The sequence below is a fragment of the Vulpes lagopus genome, chromosome 11 (genome assembly GCF_018345385.1).
Source record: "Vulpes lagopus strain Blue_001 chromosome 11, ASM1834538v1, whole genome shotgun sequence".
NCBI lineage: Eukaryota > Metazoa > Chordata > Mammalia > Carnivora > Canidae > Vulpes > Vulpes lagopus.
In genome coordinates this window covers 61,119,652-61,139,135 of record NC_054834.1, presented here as the reverse complement: position 1 = coordinate 61,139,135, position 19,484 = coordinate 61,119,652, and the positions used below count along the sequence as shown (strand labels likewise).

The window sequence follows — 19,484 nt, the reverse complement described above, 5'->3', positions numbered from 1 at the left end:
TCACATACCTGGCTATTGTCTGCCAAACACTGATTAATTCATTAAGAAAGCATGTCTTCAGACCTAGATGCTGGGAATGCAGAAGACGTGGTCACTGAACTCAGGGAGCTCACAGGCACACAAGCAACAGTCGGAACATGATGCGGGTGGAAGTACTCGCGGGGGACGTGGCAGTATGGAAAGGAGGCGTTCTGGGTATGGGCAGGGGGATTCAGGAAAGGCCTCTAGGAAAAAGGAGTCCTTTTGAGGATTAAGTACTTGGTACCCGAGCATTATAGCCAATGTGGGCCAGGGCATGTTGGTGAGCCCAAGCATGGAGAATTTGGGTTCCAAGTCATTTGCTATTTTAGAAGCTTCTACTGAAAATCTCAACCTATCCTCAAGGTCATCCACTAAGGTCAGGGCAAAAATGGGCTATGAAATTACAGGCCCCTTCCCTTGGTAAGCGGGCTTGAGAGCACTCGGATGCACCTCATGGTAACCGTGGCTTCATAAAAATCAAAGCTGATTGATGGGTGCAGGCTCTCTGCCTCTCCGTGTTTAGTCTATTCGTGCTTTTAGTACCACTGTGGCCATGCTTCCTAATGGAAATGCATTTCTCTCTCTCACCATTACCCAGATATAGATGCTCTCAGATATGAAAGGCCTTTTACCTCAAGATTTTTGTCTTGTAAGACATCCCTAATTCAGGAAGGAAACAAGGAGGAGTTGAGAAGAACCTACCACAAATGTTTTGTCTTGTATTTGAGAGGGCGGGGGTGGGGGGTGGGGGGCGGGAATTAAAGAGCTCAATTTATGTGTGGCGTGGGCTTGCAGCTCCATTACCTTAATTCAGTTCAGTTCAAGGAATTCACTTTCTCTTGTGAAAGACTCTGAATAACCTGGAAAAATAAGCTAATGTTTCCTTTTTCACCCCCCTAGCCCTTTTCCTTTGCTTTAAGAAATTGTGATGGACAGCATAATAAAATCTTCCATGTATAATGAGAGCTCTGTGGCCCAGGAGCCTAGTGATATTATCAAATTAATTCCAATAAATCCACGGTGAGGCGGGAATTATTCCCATTATACAGATGTGGAACAGGAGCCTGAGCAAAGTACAGCAGCACATCCAAGGCTACCCAGAAGGCAAATGGCATTGCTGGGGTTTGAAAGCAAGCGCATTGGATTCCAAAGTCAGGGGCTCTTATGGACACCCAACAGGTTTCAGACTGGATATATCCGTGTATGTCAAAACACGTGACAAAAGAGCAACATCTCTCTTGTGGGAGGAGGAATTGGCTGCCTGTCAGTGTCGTTATAGGTGGACTGGTTGAAAGGAAACAAAGTGACTCATCATGGGAACACTTGGAGGTCAGATTCTAAGGTCTAATAATAATCTGGCTTAATAATAAGAAGCCACAGATAGATAGGCAGGTTGTTGTTCTCTGGTGAAAAATCATATTATGTCTGGCCAAACTGATCTCTCCATCTGTGATTAATTCCTGAATGTCAAACTGAAAAAGCAGTTCAAGTTCAAAATTAAGAGCCTAAGGCAGCCCAGGTGGCTCAGCGGTTTAGCACCACCTTCAGCCCAGGGCGTGATCCTGGAGACCTGGGATTGAGTCCCGTGTTGGGCTCCCTGCATGGAGCCTGCCTCTCCCCTCTGCCTCTCTCTCTGTGTGTCTCTCATGAATAAATAAATAAAATCTTTAAAAAAAAATTAAGGGCCCAAATGCCAATATAGGGGGCTATTTCTTTTGATTTACTGTGTGACCATGGTGGTGCCACTGACCCTCTCTGAACCTCTCTTGAGTTGCGGAGCCTGACTTGACAATGGACACCAGGGAAGAGTGAGGCTTTGCAGAGAGGCTTTTGGATCAGTGTGGTTTTCTCTTCCATGGAAAGGCAGGACATGAGCAGAAAGGTAGAGATAACATCTTGAAAAGGAAGGGAAAGAACCTTGTCAGAGAGTGGACACACAGGTAGCAGTCTTGCTACTTCATCATCAAGTAGGAGAAAAAACATTTTGCATTTAGAAGCTGACATCAAAAGTGGGCCTGGAACCTTCTATAAAACCGCCTATTAAGAATGTCCAGTCCTGGAACCCTCCCCTCATCCAACTGCTTTCCGCTCTGTGCCCAGCCATGTTTCCAAATGCCTCAGCTTATAGCCGAATTCTCAAAACAAAGTAGACCTTAATTCACTTTGTTTTAATAACTCAACAAAAAGTACTTGAAACTTGTAGGAAGATGGGAACAGGGCATGAAAAGATACTGGAAAACCAAAATAAAAGATGGATGTTCACTCTGACGGAGCAGCATGGCCTTGCTGGGGGGGAGGGGGGGGAGAGGAGAGACATTATTCTGGGCACAGCAAGTATTTTATCTGCAATTGACAAATCCCAAATCCTCCCAGCTTCTGTTTCTCCCTACTTAAGACCTGGGTCACAGTATTTATTTACTTAAGTGATGGAGATGAAGGCAGGCTTAACGCTGGCCACCTGTCAGAATAACAGTGACCTGCCTCTTAAGGGGATTTCAGCAACCCCCCAACATCTTTATAAGACAAAAGGGGATTGGGAGAAAATGGAGAGAAAAAAATTGACTAACTGAGCTTGAAAGAGATGGTGACACGGAATACAAAGACTCCAAGGAGAGACAGAGGTGCTGAGATCCACGGGTGCCATTTAAAGCAACTCTGAAGAGTACAGACCCCTTCCTCTCCTGAGATGATTAGAAGGGATTTGCAAAATACGATACCCACACTGAAAAGTCAGACCCCCTTATCTGCCTCTCACAAGTGCCCTTGGGGTTCTTCATTGTCTCATGAAAGAGGTTCATTACAGTTTCCAAGGAATGCAAACAAATACACTTTCTCAGAAATAATGCAACTGGTGCTCTTGAGGGTGAGAAGGCAACAGACAGGTCCTGCCTGGAGAATGTCAAGGGTGCACGGGGAGTGGGGGGAGGCGGTTATTTAACAAACTGGATGCTGTAGGCAGTGATCTCCGTATCACGACTTACAGCAACTTCATCATCACCAATCCCCGTTTATAGCGATGGTAAAGTACCCAGCCCAAGGTGTCAGAGCCAGTCTGAGGAGGAGCCAGGACCTGGACAGGCCTGCCGGCCCCAGGCTCTGTGCTTGGATCCACGCAGTGTGCTGTGTCTCCAGCAGAGAAGTGGTCCAATTTGATGTTATAAAGCCACACTGAAGGATGCTCCAACAGCTCCTACGTAAGTGATAGGAAATGCCCCCAGGCCCATATCAATTTTGTATCAGTTCTTGAAGGGGATCAACTTTTCTAGTCCAGAGCCCAGGTGATAAAAAAGGGCAAGGGGCTACGAATTCAGACGGACCTGGTTTTGAACCTTCCATTTTTCTAGGGAAATTTATTTAACTTTTGGAGCCTTGGTTCCCTATCTATAAAGTAGGGCTTATGTGACCTCTCCCAGGGTTTTGTGAGCAAAGAAACAAAATATGAGACCTGCTCAGCAGAGTGCCTGGTGATGAAAGGACAGAAAGTGCCAATTTGTAAGAGCTATTTCAAATGTTCCTTTGTTAGAAGGCCCAGTGGAGAAAGCGTCAGGCCTTTGGACAGTCATCCTGGCCCTCCTGGAGGCAATTCATACATATGGAATGGTGAACCCGGACCATGAGCCAGTCTGCCCTGTAGATTTAGCAGGCTGGGTTGCTTCCTGCCCCCTCACAATGGAAAGCAATTTTAGTAAGTGCTTAGCTTAATTAGTTTGTGTCCAGACGTGCTGTCAAGAGCTGTACATGCATACTTGTCATCATGATCATCCACCTGTCTCTGGAAAGCCTGCTTTTCCAGAAGTCCAAGCTTAGCTCCAAATGAAATTTCCATTCAGTCACCTTTCACTCCAGCTCCCTAGGAAGAGCCCTGAAGTCAACACCTTCTTCTATTGATGTAGCAGATCAGAGGAGGGTTGTTAACTTCTCACAGTACCTCCTTTGGTCCATCATGGCTACTATGGTCATGGACCACCTCTGCTTGGGAAGGTCAAGCGTCTGCTCTGCGAGCTCAGACCAAAGTGTCCACCACACACTCTAGGTGGCGTCCAAGACACTTAATCAATATTAACAACTATGATGGCCCAAGATGATTACATGTGAACCTGAGCTGGAATTCTGGCCTAAAACATTCTCTCTACCCTACTGGTACCGAAATCAAGGATTCTTTTCATCAATTACAAACCAAAGGGTCCGCAATGGAAGGAGGAAAGGAAAATCTGTCAGAATACAATCCAGTGAGCACAGGAACACAGACTTTCGGCCTACACAGCAGATTCCAGATCATGCTGCTTTTCTTCAATGGCTGTTCCAGGGAAAATAAAAAAGACTTTTTTTTTTTTAAAATAAAAAAGACTTAACTTGGTTTACCACACTCCACCACCACCTGTTGGACTCCTGGCTGCCACGTTTTAGTGAGGGACATCAATAAAAGAATAGTGAGGGGGTGATGGGGTAATGCTCCTGGGGACAAGTAAGACTCCGCAGTGGTTACTCTATTACCCACTAGTTCACCCTCTCGCTGCCAGGCACATAGGCGTCCACAGCCTCCACTGCACGGTCAGCCTTCTCATAGAAATTACAATGGTGAGGATGAAATATTCACCCTCAGAAGCCCACGGCAAGATAGATGACAGTGTGATGGAAGGAAAGAGTAGACTGAGTGCCTTATCGATCTACCTGCCAGCCTGTGAATGGTGGGTAATAAAAATTTATTGAAAATCAGAAAAAAAAATCACTTATTCTAATTCTTCTGAAAGGCAGTACTAATGCTGCATGTGAATAAATCCCTCCTTCCCCAGGACTAAACCACCATCCTCCTACCAGCCAACCCTCCAAACAGGACAGATTTAAAAATCTTGCAATTTTATTTGCATATAAAGGCCGCTAGATATAGAATATCACAATAAATTTAAAAGAAACAACTGCTTTCCTAAATTTCATTAACAAGATAACATAAAATAGAATAAAGCTCAACAGCATTTACAATGGGAAAACAGAAATGACTATTAGCGACAATATTTTGTGCTAGCGAAGATTGCATCGACACACAGTGCAAAATGGGGGGAGGGAGAGGAAGTAAGAAGACGATTCAGGGTATTTAAATATAAAGGACGACTAAGCCTTATTTTAGTTACCTCCCATTGCATCCACTTAAGTCTGTACACGCCTGTAACTGTACCGAGACTTAACTCAAGCTCTTTGAGACCTTGAGTTCTGAGAAAATGTGTCAGCCCCTTCGGACTTCTGATGCCTTGCTATAAAGCATCCCTTTGCAGTCGTACTGTCCTTGGCAATATTAAACTCCTAACTTAGTCATAATACACAAAAAATATTTATATATATAAACCCATACTGAAAAGGAGTCTGCACGCTCAATTTTTTTTTAACTGCACGAAATATTTGCTCTTGACAGATTCCATTCCCATATTTTTAAAGCTAAAATAATTTAAAAGAAACAAACAAACAATGAGACCTTGTAGAACCACAATGCGGATCTCACTAGCTAAGCCATCCTTTAAACGAGGGCCGTTTTCTTCCCTGGACGCAGCTTTCTTTATAGTGAGAGTGTGAAGAGAAGTCTTTTCCACGCCTACTTTTTGTTGAAAAGATTGCTATAAATCCAGGCCATGTCTGCAAAAAAGTAAGCGTTACCAAGAAAACAACAACAACAACAACAACAAAACATCAAAAAATAAAATACTTCGAACAATACTCTTAAACAGTTGTGCAAATCTGGGTGGTTTTTAAAACACTACCTACCTGTTTCTCTCTCTCTCTCTCTCTCTCTCTCTTTTCTTTTTCTTCCAGCTTAAAGCATATCAAAATAAGACTTTCATCACCTTTTAAAAAGAAAGCTTGGCTGTCCTTTGGCGAATACTCACAATTTACTATGGCGTGGCCTTGGAGAGAACGGAAGTCATTTTACAAATTCACAATGCTCCTTTCATTTCGAATGGACGCCCCATTTTTAAAAAATAAAAAATAAAATAAAATAAAGGAGAAGCACAACCTCTAGCGTCATTTGTGTTCCAGTAATTTACAAAAAGAACTCACAGGATTTGGAAATAAACAAGTAAGAGAATGTAAGTTTATAATTAGAAAAATGGCAGTTTATAGACCTTCCCTCACATTCCAATTGGGCTTTTAGAGCTTCAGGAACCCTGTGGGTTTGGAAGGTCAAATATAATTGGAGGGTTGGTCGGTTGAAAGCTGACTGTACACGTTGAGGCATTGATGTACGTTGTATAACCGTCGGTCATAATGCCGTAACCTGTGGAGACAGAGTGTCATGCTTACTGTAATATACACAAATGATAGTGACTCAGTGGTGGGCTGTCAGGCAAGGAAAACTCAAAAATCTTTGCCAGTGGGCAGTGAGATGAGATTCAATGAAGCCTCCCCAGATGATAACAGCTTTCAGAAGCTGCCTTCCAATTACATTCTGTTTTCTTTAGAGGGAGAATCCTTGACTTCAAAGAAAAGGGATTCTTTTTTCCTTATTTAAGCATTAGATTTGTCGGGGAAAGACTGTGATTTCTTTACTAGTGAGAATACAGAGAAAAACACTTCTCCCCTCTTCTTAAAATATGATTTTCATTTCAAAGCCCTGCATTCATTACTGAGTTCTAGGGAACAGAGAGAGTCACAGAAGAGGCTCCTCAGGGTGCACACATCCAAAACCCCAAATGGGCTTTGGGGCAGGTGAGGCAGGAAAGAGCACACAGCACTGGGATCCGGAAGGGGGGGTGCAGGGGGGTGGGGGGGGATGCTCAGTTTCCTTGTCTATGAGATAATCTCTAAACTGCCTCAATGAATGGTTAAAAAGAAGTGATCTTATCTCACTCGAATTTTGTGGCTTTTTGGTGCCATTTCATTCAAAAAAAGTCAAGTAATCGAATATCCAAGTGATTTGCAGACACACATCACCATAGGACACAGCTTCCTAAGCTCACCCAGGCACTGGATCAAGCAAAAACACTTCCCACGTGCAGTATATAAATCTCTTGTGACCTATCATGAAAAGCTACAAAAGTTTTTCTTGGGTCTTTGGTATGTAGGCCCCTTTTATAATTTTTAATTTGTTGAAACTTTTAACATGTTTGCAAGTTTGCACATTGCCCTGGATACCTTATATCTACCTTAGAGCCTCTGCAATTCAGTTTGTAATTCTATGTTGGTATCAGGCTCTTACGGAATAGAAAAATATGCCCGTGAACAATTAAATTACCAGGACTTACAGAAATAACTGAGGTTTTTTTCTTGTCTTTTTTTTTTTTTCTTCCTTTCTTTCCATTTGCTAAAATTTCTCCAAGTAAGCCTGTGGAGAGCTTAATGAGGGTCAATGGAAAAATCTCTTAAGAAAAGAAAAGAGGCATTTAAAATGTGCACTGTTTAGTTCTGGGGTCATAAAGTCTTGTTATCTCTCTCCATCAAGAGGTTGGTATTTGCCCTCTCTCTGCCCTCTTCAGCTGTCTTAAGTGAATAAAAGTGAGACAAGTTTATTTGAATATGATCTCCTCCCTTTTAAGCAAGTTTATTATTTTGGGACTTCAGTGGAATTCCCCAATTGTCTGGCTAGTTTAAAGCTAATTAATGATTTAAAAAAAAAAAAAACCCCGGATGAAATACAAACTCACATAGGCAGGCTGCAGGAATTCAAGCCTGATAACTGTCCCCCAGAAATGCCTGTTGGACAGGAGCTCCCATCCATCCCCCCACCTCCCCGCCAATCCTTAGAGAAGGGCCTCCCTTTTTTAAGACTACAGCTCAAAGTCAGAGTAGGATGATGTCCACTCTTGGAAAGCTGCATGCCTGCATTCCATGCACTCAGCTGGTGCTTGCACTTGGGGCACAATGAATTTTCTCTGGCATTAGTAGGATGATTTTCAATACATATGCTTTTAATTCCATGCCTAACCTGGAAGCCAATGGATTTGCGGGCTTTGAGAAGCAAACTTTTGTTTTTTCGCTTCGTCAGACACATAGGCCTGAACAACTCGCCTGCAGATTCATAAATAACTCCAGAGTACAAGCTGTAAGCAGGAGCTGGAGGAAATTCGGCAGCTGCCTATGTAAACGCACCCACGGCACACAAACCCATGTAACAGGGAGAGGCCAGTGGGGCCAGAAAAATCTAAGGCCTGCTGAAAGACAGCTTTGCATCTCTCTGAAAACCCTAGTCTAAAAGAGGAAGGAAAGACAAAACCTAGAACCATGAAGTTTCCTGGGAGGCTTTCAGGTTCTGTGAACTCGACTCCAGCTTACCTTGAGAGGCGGAACTAGAGGCAACTGGACCAGTTCCCACTTAAGGGAGATTTAATTATTCTGTGTAGCCTCAGCCTGACCTGAGAGTGCGGATGATTTCTGAGAAGCCTGAAATGGTTTTCTGAGGTTAGTAAGGAAATGACTACCTGCAAATGATGGCAGGTTCCTGCCATTTCTGTTCTATAACTTTCGTTGAGTGTCCAAAGTTACTTGCTTCAGAGACTGTCTTGTCTTCCTGGGTTCTTCACGTGCATTCCATGTGAAACACAACATTTACAGGTAGAGCGAGGCCATGGAAGATATTTGGTCTAACATCTAGGCCATTTCTTCTAGCTCTCTTAAGGAAAAAAAATGTCTTTTTTTTTTTTCTTTTTAACCTCAGAGCTGCTCTACAGTTGGTGGTTAGCAAATATTTCTCATCAGAGCCCTGAGATTCTAGAAGTTGCCTGGGGGAGTGCTGGGTTTTCCCGTAAGGTGAGCCAGACCGGGCTTTTTCTCTCCACTCTGCTTAAAAGAGAGCAGCTCCATATAAAAAATGTATCATATAAAAGATATTACATACAGGCGTTTCTCCTAACAATTCATCTTATACAAGGGTTCTCCCACTGGTAAAAACTTTGACAACCACTGCTCTAGTCATATTCAGTGTAGCCAAGGTCCCCATTCTGGAATGAAGTCATGGATAGTGACCCAACCTCTTGTGAACTCCTTTCTTCTGGTCTTACCTTCATGGATTCCACCAAATACGTGGAGCTTGGGCCGGACTCGTCTCTGGACTGTGTTTAAAAGCTCCACGCAGCCCACTCTTTGAAGCTCCTTTGGAACCCAGTCTCGAAAACCTAAGGGCAAAATGCAATCAATACTCTTAATTTTCTTTCTTCAGGTAAGGTTTCATTTAGACTTTCAGGAAGCCATAACTCACAGAAGGTTTATTACATTATCTGTAATCCTAGCCTCTCCATTAAAGCTCACAATGGCTTTTAAGGAACTTTTCACTTGTCACTTTGTCTTCTTTAGGTTCTTGAAAAAATTTTTTTTTTGGTTTCCATTTTTTTCTTCCTGTTAATTAACATTTTTTTTTTTCTGTAAGGGATTTGATTTATGCAGCCCCGATTTGAAATCTTCATGGGCCTAATGACATTTATTCCCGGCAGTCCTGCAATATCTCTTTCTTTCACGATTCCGTTACTTTCTCTCTTTTTTTTTTTATTATGTCTTTCTTATAGCAGTTTACCTCTAGGATGGCTCAAAGAAGACAGGCTAGGAGGGGCTGTCTGTAAGCTGGCCACAAGAAACCTGGCTCTCCTTAGGTACATCAACTCTTCACCTTTGGCGGTTCCTGCTGACCAAAGCTTGGAAGTGTCAAGCTTCCTCCTCCAGTCTCCTGTCTAGTAATAGGCAACAATGTGACCTCATGGTGGCATCCGGTAAGCTGGGGCTAATTGACTATCTTTAAAGTAAAAGCCACTTACTTCTATGCCTAATGCAGAAAATCCATAAAAACCGACATCAATTATAGCAAAAGTCAGGTATCTGAACAATTATGGTCAGAAATGGAACCCATACACCTTAGCAGGATGGGTGTGAAGAAGACAGCTGGGAATGACAGCTAAATTGTAATAAGTGGGAATCCGCACCATAGCTCTATTAGCTGAGTTCTACTATTTAGAAATGATGCAGAAATGGAAAGACAAGTTTACTGCACTTTGGCGAACCCGGAGAAACGAAAATATAGCATCTCTGTAAAAATATGGTAACTGGAGTGTGGGGAGCAGCTGGAGAGGCTGCAAAGAACATTAGATGAGAATGGGGGCCTTAGAAAAATTCAGCCAGGGGTTTCAGAGGAAAAAAAATCCTAAGACTGGCATATTCCCTCATGGGTATGTTTTTCTGGAAAGGGGAAAGACCTCATTTCATATAGGATCAACCTGAGGAGGCATCCTGCTTCCACCAGAATAGTAAAGTCTCCTGGAGAGATGGCTTTTCTTCTCAGCAGGACAGAATTCAAGGCCAATTTCTATCCCCCACCCAATCCAGCATTTTCACCAGAATCCCAATAATGTACTGATAAGTTTCAACTGAACCTTAGGAAAACCTAGCCTGACCTTTTAGTGTGGAACTCGTTGATGTAGAATTGACTTACCTTGCTCTACCCACAGCCAACTGTCTGGATGGTGCCATGTTTCCTACAAAGGGAGGGATGGTAGTCTCCCTCTTAAAAGTTCTTGGGATGTCTGAATTCTTTGGAGGCTAGAATTCAGACTTACTACTGCTACTGGCTTCTGTACCAAAATTAATGGCTTGAATGAATTGTTCTATTCAAAGCTATATTCCAAATAAGGCTTCAGTCATGTAGATGTTTCTGTCCTGAGGATATGCAAGTCTTATTTACAATAAACAGCCTAAGGGGAATCGTTTCTCTACAGAAGGAGGCCGCTCAGGGAAAGGATCAAGTTGGCTGGGATGCTCTCTCTGTAGGTCTCACTGGGTAACTCACGCTGATCAGAATATTTAGCTAACAATTCAGGATTTAGTCTCTAATGACTACAAAATAGGGAAATTAATTAATTAGGATGATACATGTTGTTGGTAAGTATAATCTTTTAAAACATGGGATGGGATGGGATAGAATAGGGAAAAAAGCATGGGGATGGTGATTCTGAAATACTGAAGGAGTCAGGAACGGCTAAGATCTTGTGCAAATCTGGACAGCTTCTCTATCTGCAACAGAACTGGCTCCTCCTCTCTTGCTTCTCCCTATCATTAAAATGTGCCACCATAACTCATGGCTTGGTTCTTCCTTCTGCTGTTTCCATGTGAAACAGAGAGCACTTCCCTTGTAAGGGAAGGGAAGCAGCCCTAAGTGGGTTGGAGGAGACAATATTTACGAAGATTAAATTCACAGTATGGGACGTGTGTTAGATTTTTTATTTTTCAGTTGACAGAGGAGGCAAGTGATATGGATAACCCCAAGCCACAGGGAAAAAATTGTGAAAATAATTTATTTTGTACTAAGCGTTTTCTTCCTCTTTCCAAAACAAACTTTGCTAGTACTATACATTTGAACATTTATTAAGAGTGCAGATTTCACGCTATGTATTTTTTTTTAACCACAATCTAAAAAAAAGAAAACTCTCCTACTGAAAGTGAAGTATCTGAATTTCCTGAGTACACCTTTGTTGGACAGGAAGGGTCCTGGCGTAATAGATACCAGACAGATGGGGATCAAGGTGATAGTCGCATTTGAAAAATGTTCTGTAGCTAAGTCAAAGAGATAACAAGTTTCATGAATAATTAAAAGATAATTATATGAGTCAAAGAATCATCTTCTGGACCATAATCTGCGTAACTAAAGGTAGCTTTGAAGCACACTGGCAATCTAAACTGGATGTAAGTTCAAGGATTCTGTAGAATGAGTATTATTAAATAACTTTCAACGTAAGTCCTTACTTAACACCTTAGCCTTAACAAAAAAAGAAAAAAAGGATTCTTTGTTAATTTATCAGCTCCAACATTCAACTATAAAGATTTCCCAGGTCCTACTATTAGATGGAAAAGGAAATGAGCTACTTTATCTTATCTTTGGGAGAGACAGAGAGAAAAAGAGAGAGAGAAGTGGGGGGCGAGGGAGAGAATCTGGAGCAGACTCTGTGCTGAGCATGGAGCCCGATGGGGCTCACTACCTGAGCTGAAAACAAGAGCAGAATGCTTAACCAACTGTGCCACCGAGGCACCCCAAATGAACCACTTTAAACAAAAGTTTCCATCATTTCATTCCACCTCCCTCACTCCTGAGAAGTACGTTCTTAAAATAAATGATCAAGCTCAAAAGACTGCGGTGCTCCATACTCATTTGATTTTCCCTGACTCGACTAAATAAAAAAAATTTAATTTCAAGAACACCTGTAAGCCCAGCAGAACTGCTGAGTTTAATTATCATACTGGTTTCTTTTAAAGACATTGGCTTTTCTTTTTGTGTTCATTTTTTATTTTTTGAGAGAAAATGATTATATCCCCGAAGCATTATTTATTACACTTTATTATTATGAAAAAAGGCAGTTCTATGACAAAAGGACAACCTTTTGCTTCACTTACCTAGAGGAGGTCCGTGTGTCATGAGTATGTCGATGCCCTCAGGGATGAGGTTCCACTTGTCCAGCAGAGACTGACCTCTGGGCAGGTTAAAGCCCCATCCATTAAACCATGGGGTCCTTTGGGGGAGATAATGCACATGGTATCAGGCCAGCAGAGCTACGTTTCTGCTCTACAATATTTCTCTCTAGCACATTCCCCCACGGTTTGCATTGCTCTCTTTTCTCTTTTTGATGGTTGGCCCTGGCAGCAGGATGCTTTTTTGTTGACTGCTTCAAAACCAAGGCATATGAAAGCAAGTGTGGAGCCTGCGAATTGTTCAACCAGAAAGGGGCACAAGAGTCTTTACAGTGGCGACTTTCCCAGCAGACCTCTATCAAAATTTTAACAATGCTTTGTCTTCTCCCCCAAATCTCCATGCTTCCTAACATGCTTACCCCCGATCCAAAGCATTCCCACTCTTCCTGCAGTATCTCAGAGCTAAGACATTCCATCAGTACTCCTTCCTCCCCTTCACTGTGACGCTACTTTAGTAGAAGGACACTTACTGGAGAAAAGACCAACAGCTCTGAAGGCAGAGCATGTACCCCCTGCAGTACATGGAGATGTTCTGAATACCCTGGACTGAAAAAATACGGGGACTCTGACAGGTGAGAGAGGGTACAGGGGACAAAGACCAAATGTGGGCTTTTCCTCCTATCATCAAAAAAAAATCGGGGGTCATTCTGGAATCTACTCTCCTGACAGGGAAGGTAAGCAGTCCACCCTCTTGGAAACTTCTACTTCAGGAATGAGTTTCTGAGACTGATGCTTCATGCAGAAGTGAAAGGAGTTCTTGTCCAGCACGAGCATCTCTAACTGGAGCTGAACATGCCTCCTACCATTTATAACAACAAGAGAAAACCAATTTTTCTCTACAAATAGTACAGGCTAAGTCACATCAGAACAAAGCAGTTCCCAGGGCTGTCCTATTCCCAAACATCTAGTTATAACTTTTATTTTTTGAAACTGACTCTTTGCCATTCTGTAGAAACCCCCTGCTATTTGTTAGCGTATACATGCAGAAGGCAAGATGGGCAATTTTCTGGCTAAGCTGAATTTTCCTCTTTGACTTATGCTGGTCCTTCCATGCCTCCTGAAAGAGGTGACCCTGTGTCCCAGGCAGCCTGGTCAGTCACGGCTAATCAAAGGAAGTGCACTTTTATTTAAAGCCACTCATGTGCCAGACTGTCAGACTCTCTCAAGACTCAGAACTCAGAAATACTGACCCAGCATTCATGTGGTGGTGGGCACGTATAGGCAAGGACAGAATGAAAGGAGGGCACCTGAAAACTGTGAGAATCCATTCTACAAATGAGAACCTCAGTTGCCCCTGAGGTGCTTAAAAGAAAGTTCCAGAGATAACAGATGGTGTGGCCCCAGCTAGAAAAAGAGAAACCAAGAAAGTATCTGACCTGGTTCCTAGAACTATTCTGCAAATTCCTAAGCCACCCTCAAGGGCTTACTTATAATAACAACAATACTTTTTAAAGCTATTACTAGTTGAGGGCTTACTCTGTGTCAAGGAACTATTCTAAAACACTATTTGGATTAACACAGTTAAATTTCACACGAGCTCATGGGGTATTAGCACTAATACCCATTTTACAGGTGAAGAAACTGAGGCACAGAGAGCTCAAGTAAACACATCCAATAAACCAGATATGAACCCAAACAATCTGGTTCCCAAACCCATTCTTATAGCCATCGCACAATTCCTCTTCTTACACAGTACTTGAATTAACTTCCGAGCTGCCCTGGGTGAGCCTCTTCTGGACTCTTTTAAGTGTCTTGTTGCTTGAAGCCAAATGAACTCTGAACTGGGATCGGGTGAATGGTTCTGAAAGCCAGCAATGAGATGGAGGAGTGGACGCCAGTGGTTACTGCCTGCTTAGCTCTTTCACTCTTCTTTTGGTAACAGCGTCTGAATTTTCTTTGGAGAATCTCTCCTTCCCCCTCTCAGTACACGTGCTCTAAGGCTGACTCATCGCTGCTCTAGGATCTCCCTAAACAGTGACTGGTTTAGGGATGTACCTGTGACCAAGCTGGGAGTCATCCTCAGGCTTTTGCTGGTGCTACCTAAAAAGAGATCATGGCTTTCTCTCTGGGATCCTCGTCTTGAGGACTGTATAGGCTTGGAATTGCCTGGGAGCTTTGTCTTAGCCACCGTGCAGATGGCCTGTGCTTGAGAATCAAACCATTAAGGGAAATAAAAAAAAAAAAAAAGAAAGAAAGAAAAGGAAAGAAAAAAGCCAAGCAAAGGAACAAGAGTACCCAGATAACCGTGTTAGACATGTGGATCCAGCTGTGCCCAAAGCCAATCACACATTTCCTTCCAAGAATATAAGCTAATAAAATACTTTTCTTTTTATTAACTTGAATTAGTTTCCGTTTCTGCAACTGAAAGAGTCCTAATACATAAAATTGTAGTAAAATGTAAAAATGACCTCTGTACTTATGGTAGGCAACAACGTCCACACCCCCCGCCCCCAAAGATGTCCATATCCTGATCCCTGGAACCTGTGAATATATTACCTTACACGGCACACGGGAATTAAGGATGCTGATGGAGTTTAGGAGCTAATCACGCTGACCTTAAAATGGGCGAGATTGTCCTGGATTATCTAGGGGGTAATTACATGCCAAAAGCAGAGGAAGGAGGCGGAGGAGGAAGATGGAGTAACGTAAAAAGGACTCAACCTGCTGTTGCTGGCTTTGGACATGAAGGAGGAAGAACACAAGCCAAGGCATGTGGGCAGCCTCCAGGGGCTGGAAAAGTGAAAGAAAGAAAAGGAACTCTCCAACAGAGCCTCCAGAAAAAACCAGAGCCTTGCTGACATCCAGATGTTAGCCTAGTGAAACCCATGTCAGATTCCTGACCAAGAGATTATAAGATAATAAACAGGTGTTGTTATAAGCCACTAAACTTGGTGGTGATTTGTTACAACAGCCAACAGGACACTGATACAGAACCTAACATGTCGGAGCTGGCCGGGCCATCCAGGAGCTGTCGGTGGCATGGGCCTCACGTAGCACAGGTGCAGTCAACACAGCCCTTTGCAACCACACTGCCTTGCTTAGCTAGGTGCCATGCTTTGGGTTTCCTTGGAGGAAAGGCAGCGCTTGCTTTCTTACCCCAGGCCTGGGGGGTAATGTCAAGTAGACCCTTTTAGGGCTCAACTAGTCAATCTCGCTTGCATTTGTCATCTAGGACTTCCCATCTTCAGGTTCTTCAACATTTTCATTGGAGTCTGAAATAGACCATTTCCAGTTTGGGACGCCCATCCTCCCCCTTCATTTTACAACAATCCCTTTCTATTATTTGTCTTAAAGGTAAAAAGAAAAAAAAATGGCAAGTTCTAAACCCAGTGAAAACTCAGTAAGCATTTTGGCACGGGAGAGAGAAAAAATAAGCAAAAACATCTGTTTCCCTAGATTTTGAAAACAAGCTGCTGGGCCTATGGTTTGTCTGTGAATGGCAAATAAAGAAGGCTTGAAAGAGTCCCAAGCACACCCAAGTAGTTGGTACAATGAGGAGCTCTGATTTCGCTGCTAGAGTCCATCTGAGGGCAGTCAGCCTCTGGGCCTCCAGGTCATCCAAGGGGATTCCAGAGTCAAAGGAACAAGACTTCAATTTTCTAATTTTCTCTCACAGAGTCTTCTCAGGAAACCCACAGCCCTATTCCCCCCAGGAAGTGCTCAGCTTTATAAGTGCTTTGCAAAAGAGTAAGGCAAGCCCATTGTCTGTGGATACCCCAAATTTCATTTGGTTAATGTTAAGCTTGTGACATTCCAGAAGTTTCCAAGTTAAGGGGAAATCTTAAAAAATAATCTGGCTTTCATGTTGACTCAAACCTGTATGTATGTGTATGAGAGTGAGACAGAATTTAAATTGTAAGAAAAGGAACATTTATCAAATCCCTGATATGCTTCACATGGAGGCTTTACATAGACCATTAAACTTAATTACTCATAACAATCCCTGAATTATTATTAACAATCCTTGAGTATTGCCAGGTCTATTTTTAGATAAAAAGTCTGAAGATCAGTGATAACCAAGTAACGTCAATATTCCCAGGATTGGTAAGTAGCGGAGGGCTGATCCAAACACAGATCCGCTGTCTCCAAAGCCTCTGTGTTTTCCCTTGCATGATGCGAACTAAAACCTTCTAGCCCACTTTTGGGTTTGGTTCTCACACTTGCAAAGTAAAAACAGGGCTGCTCCATACAGGCTCTTAGGCTGTGCACAGTACAGCCTCAGGGGGTGCCATGGCATCGTGCGATTGAAATGATTCTTTGTAAAAAAAAAAATAGGGGCACACAGAAGAGACCTGGGTGCTGATTCTCATTCTGGAATCAAGCTACTAACTCAGGGGAACCTGTGATAAGAGAGTGACCGTCAGTGGGCCACTTTCCTCATCTGAAAAATGAATGCGTGCATGTATTTGATTACTGGATTTCGGATTGCTTGTAGGTTGTGGAAATCTCAGGCAGGAGCCCCACATCCAAAGCAGGTACATGCGGGGGTGCTCTTGCTGGAAGGCCTGGAAGAAAAGGCTCAACGTGCTCACTCACTCGGCCCCTTCCTCCTTTCTGACCTATGCTTCTGCACAAAGCCAGCAAAACCTGGCACTCGACAGTCCTTCTGTGATCGAGAAATCCTAGCATTCTAGAAGTCTGTGCAGACTATCCATGTTCTCAATAAATGCTGTGAATCACTCTCAATGAATTACCTAAACTGCCTGTAAGGGACCGAGTCTAGCGTGGAAGAAATCGTTGCGCAGAGCAGAGACCAAATGTGTCAGCATCAATGAACAGTGCTTTATCCAGTTGAGTTTCAACCTGAAACATGAAACCCCAGCAGTGAGCCCATCAGGGGTTCACTGGAAAATATGTGCACAGTCGGCCTCCAGAGCCCCACAATGGGTTTTGTTCTGTAGCAATGGGGGGTGAGGGGGGCAGGGTGGGGGGAGGAATCCAGGGGAACAATGTCTATTGCCTCAGCCAAGGACTTAATAATTAGCTGTGACTAACAAATACCACATGGGAACCAACTTGTAAGAAAATGTCCCACAAAGCGCCCTGTTGCCAGTGGGCCAATCAGAACCCGTAATGCAGCCCCTTAGAGAGAAGGATTAGAAAACTCTGGAAGGAAGGGGAGAACTACAGCTGCCTGAGGCCATTGGACCAAAGACTCAGATGGATGGAAGCTGCGGGTGCTTTCAGGGCTCCCTCCCCTTTGCTCTTGCCATTAGGGGCCCTTGGCTTCTTTAGGCTGCAAGTCCAGGGCTGGACGCTAAGGGAGTTAACCTCCACAGAACTTGTTCCGAACAATGTCAACACAAAACAGGTTTCCTATATGGGAGCAGGTTGAGATGCAATCGCTGCAAAGGTCATCTGTGTTTGCTGTACACAGTGCGGCAGTGAGGGCCGAAGGGAGCTGCTGGACCATAAATCTGAGGTTGGGACAGGTGAATGGCTCTTTACTCCCTTGCCCACATCAGTGGGGGCTGGGCACACCCCAGGAAAGCAGGATTTGGAAAAGGAACCGTCTAACTCGTTCTGCTCAGCTGGGCTCCTCAGGTTCATGGCCCTGGTGCCCGCTGGCCCATGTCTACAAACTCCCCATGTGCAGATGGGTCGGCAGGCTGCGCCACCAAGACTCGGGATTGTTATGAACTGTCGCCTAGGTTCCTCCTGCAAAGGTTAGGGCTCCGCTGGGATCCTGCATGGAAGGCGTGGAGGGGCAAGTGCAAGGGCCCACGTGGGTGTGCTGGCCGCGCCGCCCAGAGCTGCGAGAACCTGGGGGTCCTGTCCAAGTTCACCACTCTCGTGGAGGCAGAGGAACGAGCGTGGATTAGGGAACCACAGGCCAATCAAGTCCCAGGTGTGGCTCGTCCGTCTCATCTTGCAGATGGAAGCAGAGTATCTGCTTACCTGGGGGAAGTTCACGCAAAACTTTCAGCAGAGCGCGGACGCCAGGTGTTAACGTGCAGCTTTTAAATTTATATATAAAATATATTAGCAGCATACGTGTATGTGTTTGTGCACATGCATGCACACACAGACACACACACACATATACAACACACAGTCTCTCGTGTTACTTTTTCTTTTTAGAATTTCCCAAGCTGCGGCTCATCAAATACTAGGTCCTCCTGCTCCAGACTTTTCTGAAGAGTCCCCAGTGAATAGGCCAGCATTACTAGATGGCTAGATAGAGCCTGATTTCCTCCGGCTGATTACTTATTAAAAGGCACTTCCTCAGTTCACTTTTGAGTGGAAGTTTTTCCAACAGGCGCTCACTCACTCCCTGGCTTGCTCAGTCTTGCAGAGACAATCCCATGGAATGTGAGAGCACAGGGCAAAACGTTAGTCAAGGCTGCTTAGCTGGCTAGTACAGGTGGTTAGATTTTGACAGCATCTTAAATTGGGGAAGATCCAGGAAGGGGGTGACTTTGGGTCCCTAGAATATTAATAATAATAGGGCGCTCGGAGAGGTTCACTGGCAGCCCGGACAAGCTACTAATTAACACCATCACCGCAGCCTGGCATCTCCATGAAGCAAAATTCAGAAGCCAGGGGCCAGTTTCCACGTACACTTTCTTTTCTAAGTGGAGGCACTTCAGAATTGCAACCTTGCTCACGCCTGGCACTCCCAGCCGCCACCGGCCCCGCTCCGACTGCACATCACACCAGGTCCAACAGAAGCTAATTTAACCACTGCTGGTTAAAATCACACTGCACTTCACAGCCTCCTTCACATGCCATGAAGCTGTCATGATAATTCTTGATCTCTAGTTCACCTGACAGCTCAGCCCTCCCTTGATTGCAAAGCTTCCCGTCAGTTAGAAATAGCAGCTTCCCTGGCACCAGATGTGTCATCCTGAATATCCAGATGAAAGGCAGACACCTGCCCCACTCCCTTCCTTGCCTCCTTTTCTCTTCTTAGCTCTGGAGTTTGTTAGGAAGCCAGCCTTCTCCCCCAAGTCCCTCCACTTGGCAGCCTGGAAGTTACTCTCCCATGCAATTAAGGAGATGTTTTGCATGAGCCCACAGAGGACCTTCACACC

The 19,484-nt window shown here is 43.9% G+C and overlaps 1 protein-coding gene across 5 annotated transcripts in view; it reads right to left on the bottom strand.

The window, feature by feature from the left end:
* Positions 1–2,366: 2,366 nt before the first annotated feature.
* The window catches only part of MPPED2 (metallophosphoesterase domain containing 2), a 178,494-nt gene continuing 161,376 nt past the window's right edge, over positions 2,367–19,484 (bottom strand). For 4 of the 5 annotated variants that reach the window (XM_041722509.1, XM_041722507.1, XM_041722510.1 and 1 more), the window contains exons 5-7: positions 12,376–12,491; positions 9,006–9,119; positions 2,367–6,286 (exon numbers count right to left, since the gene is read on the bottom strand). In XM_041722509.1, the coding sequence (XP_041578443.1) occupies positions 6,168–6,286; positions 9,006–9,119; positions 12,376–12,491 (349 nt within the window). In that variant the 3' untranslated portion in view covers positions 2,367–6,167. The remainder of the gene's footprint in view (positions 6,287–9,005; positions 9,120–12,375; positions 12,492–19,484) is intronic. The other variant, XR_005982696.1, reaches the window with a different exon arrangement.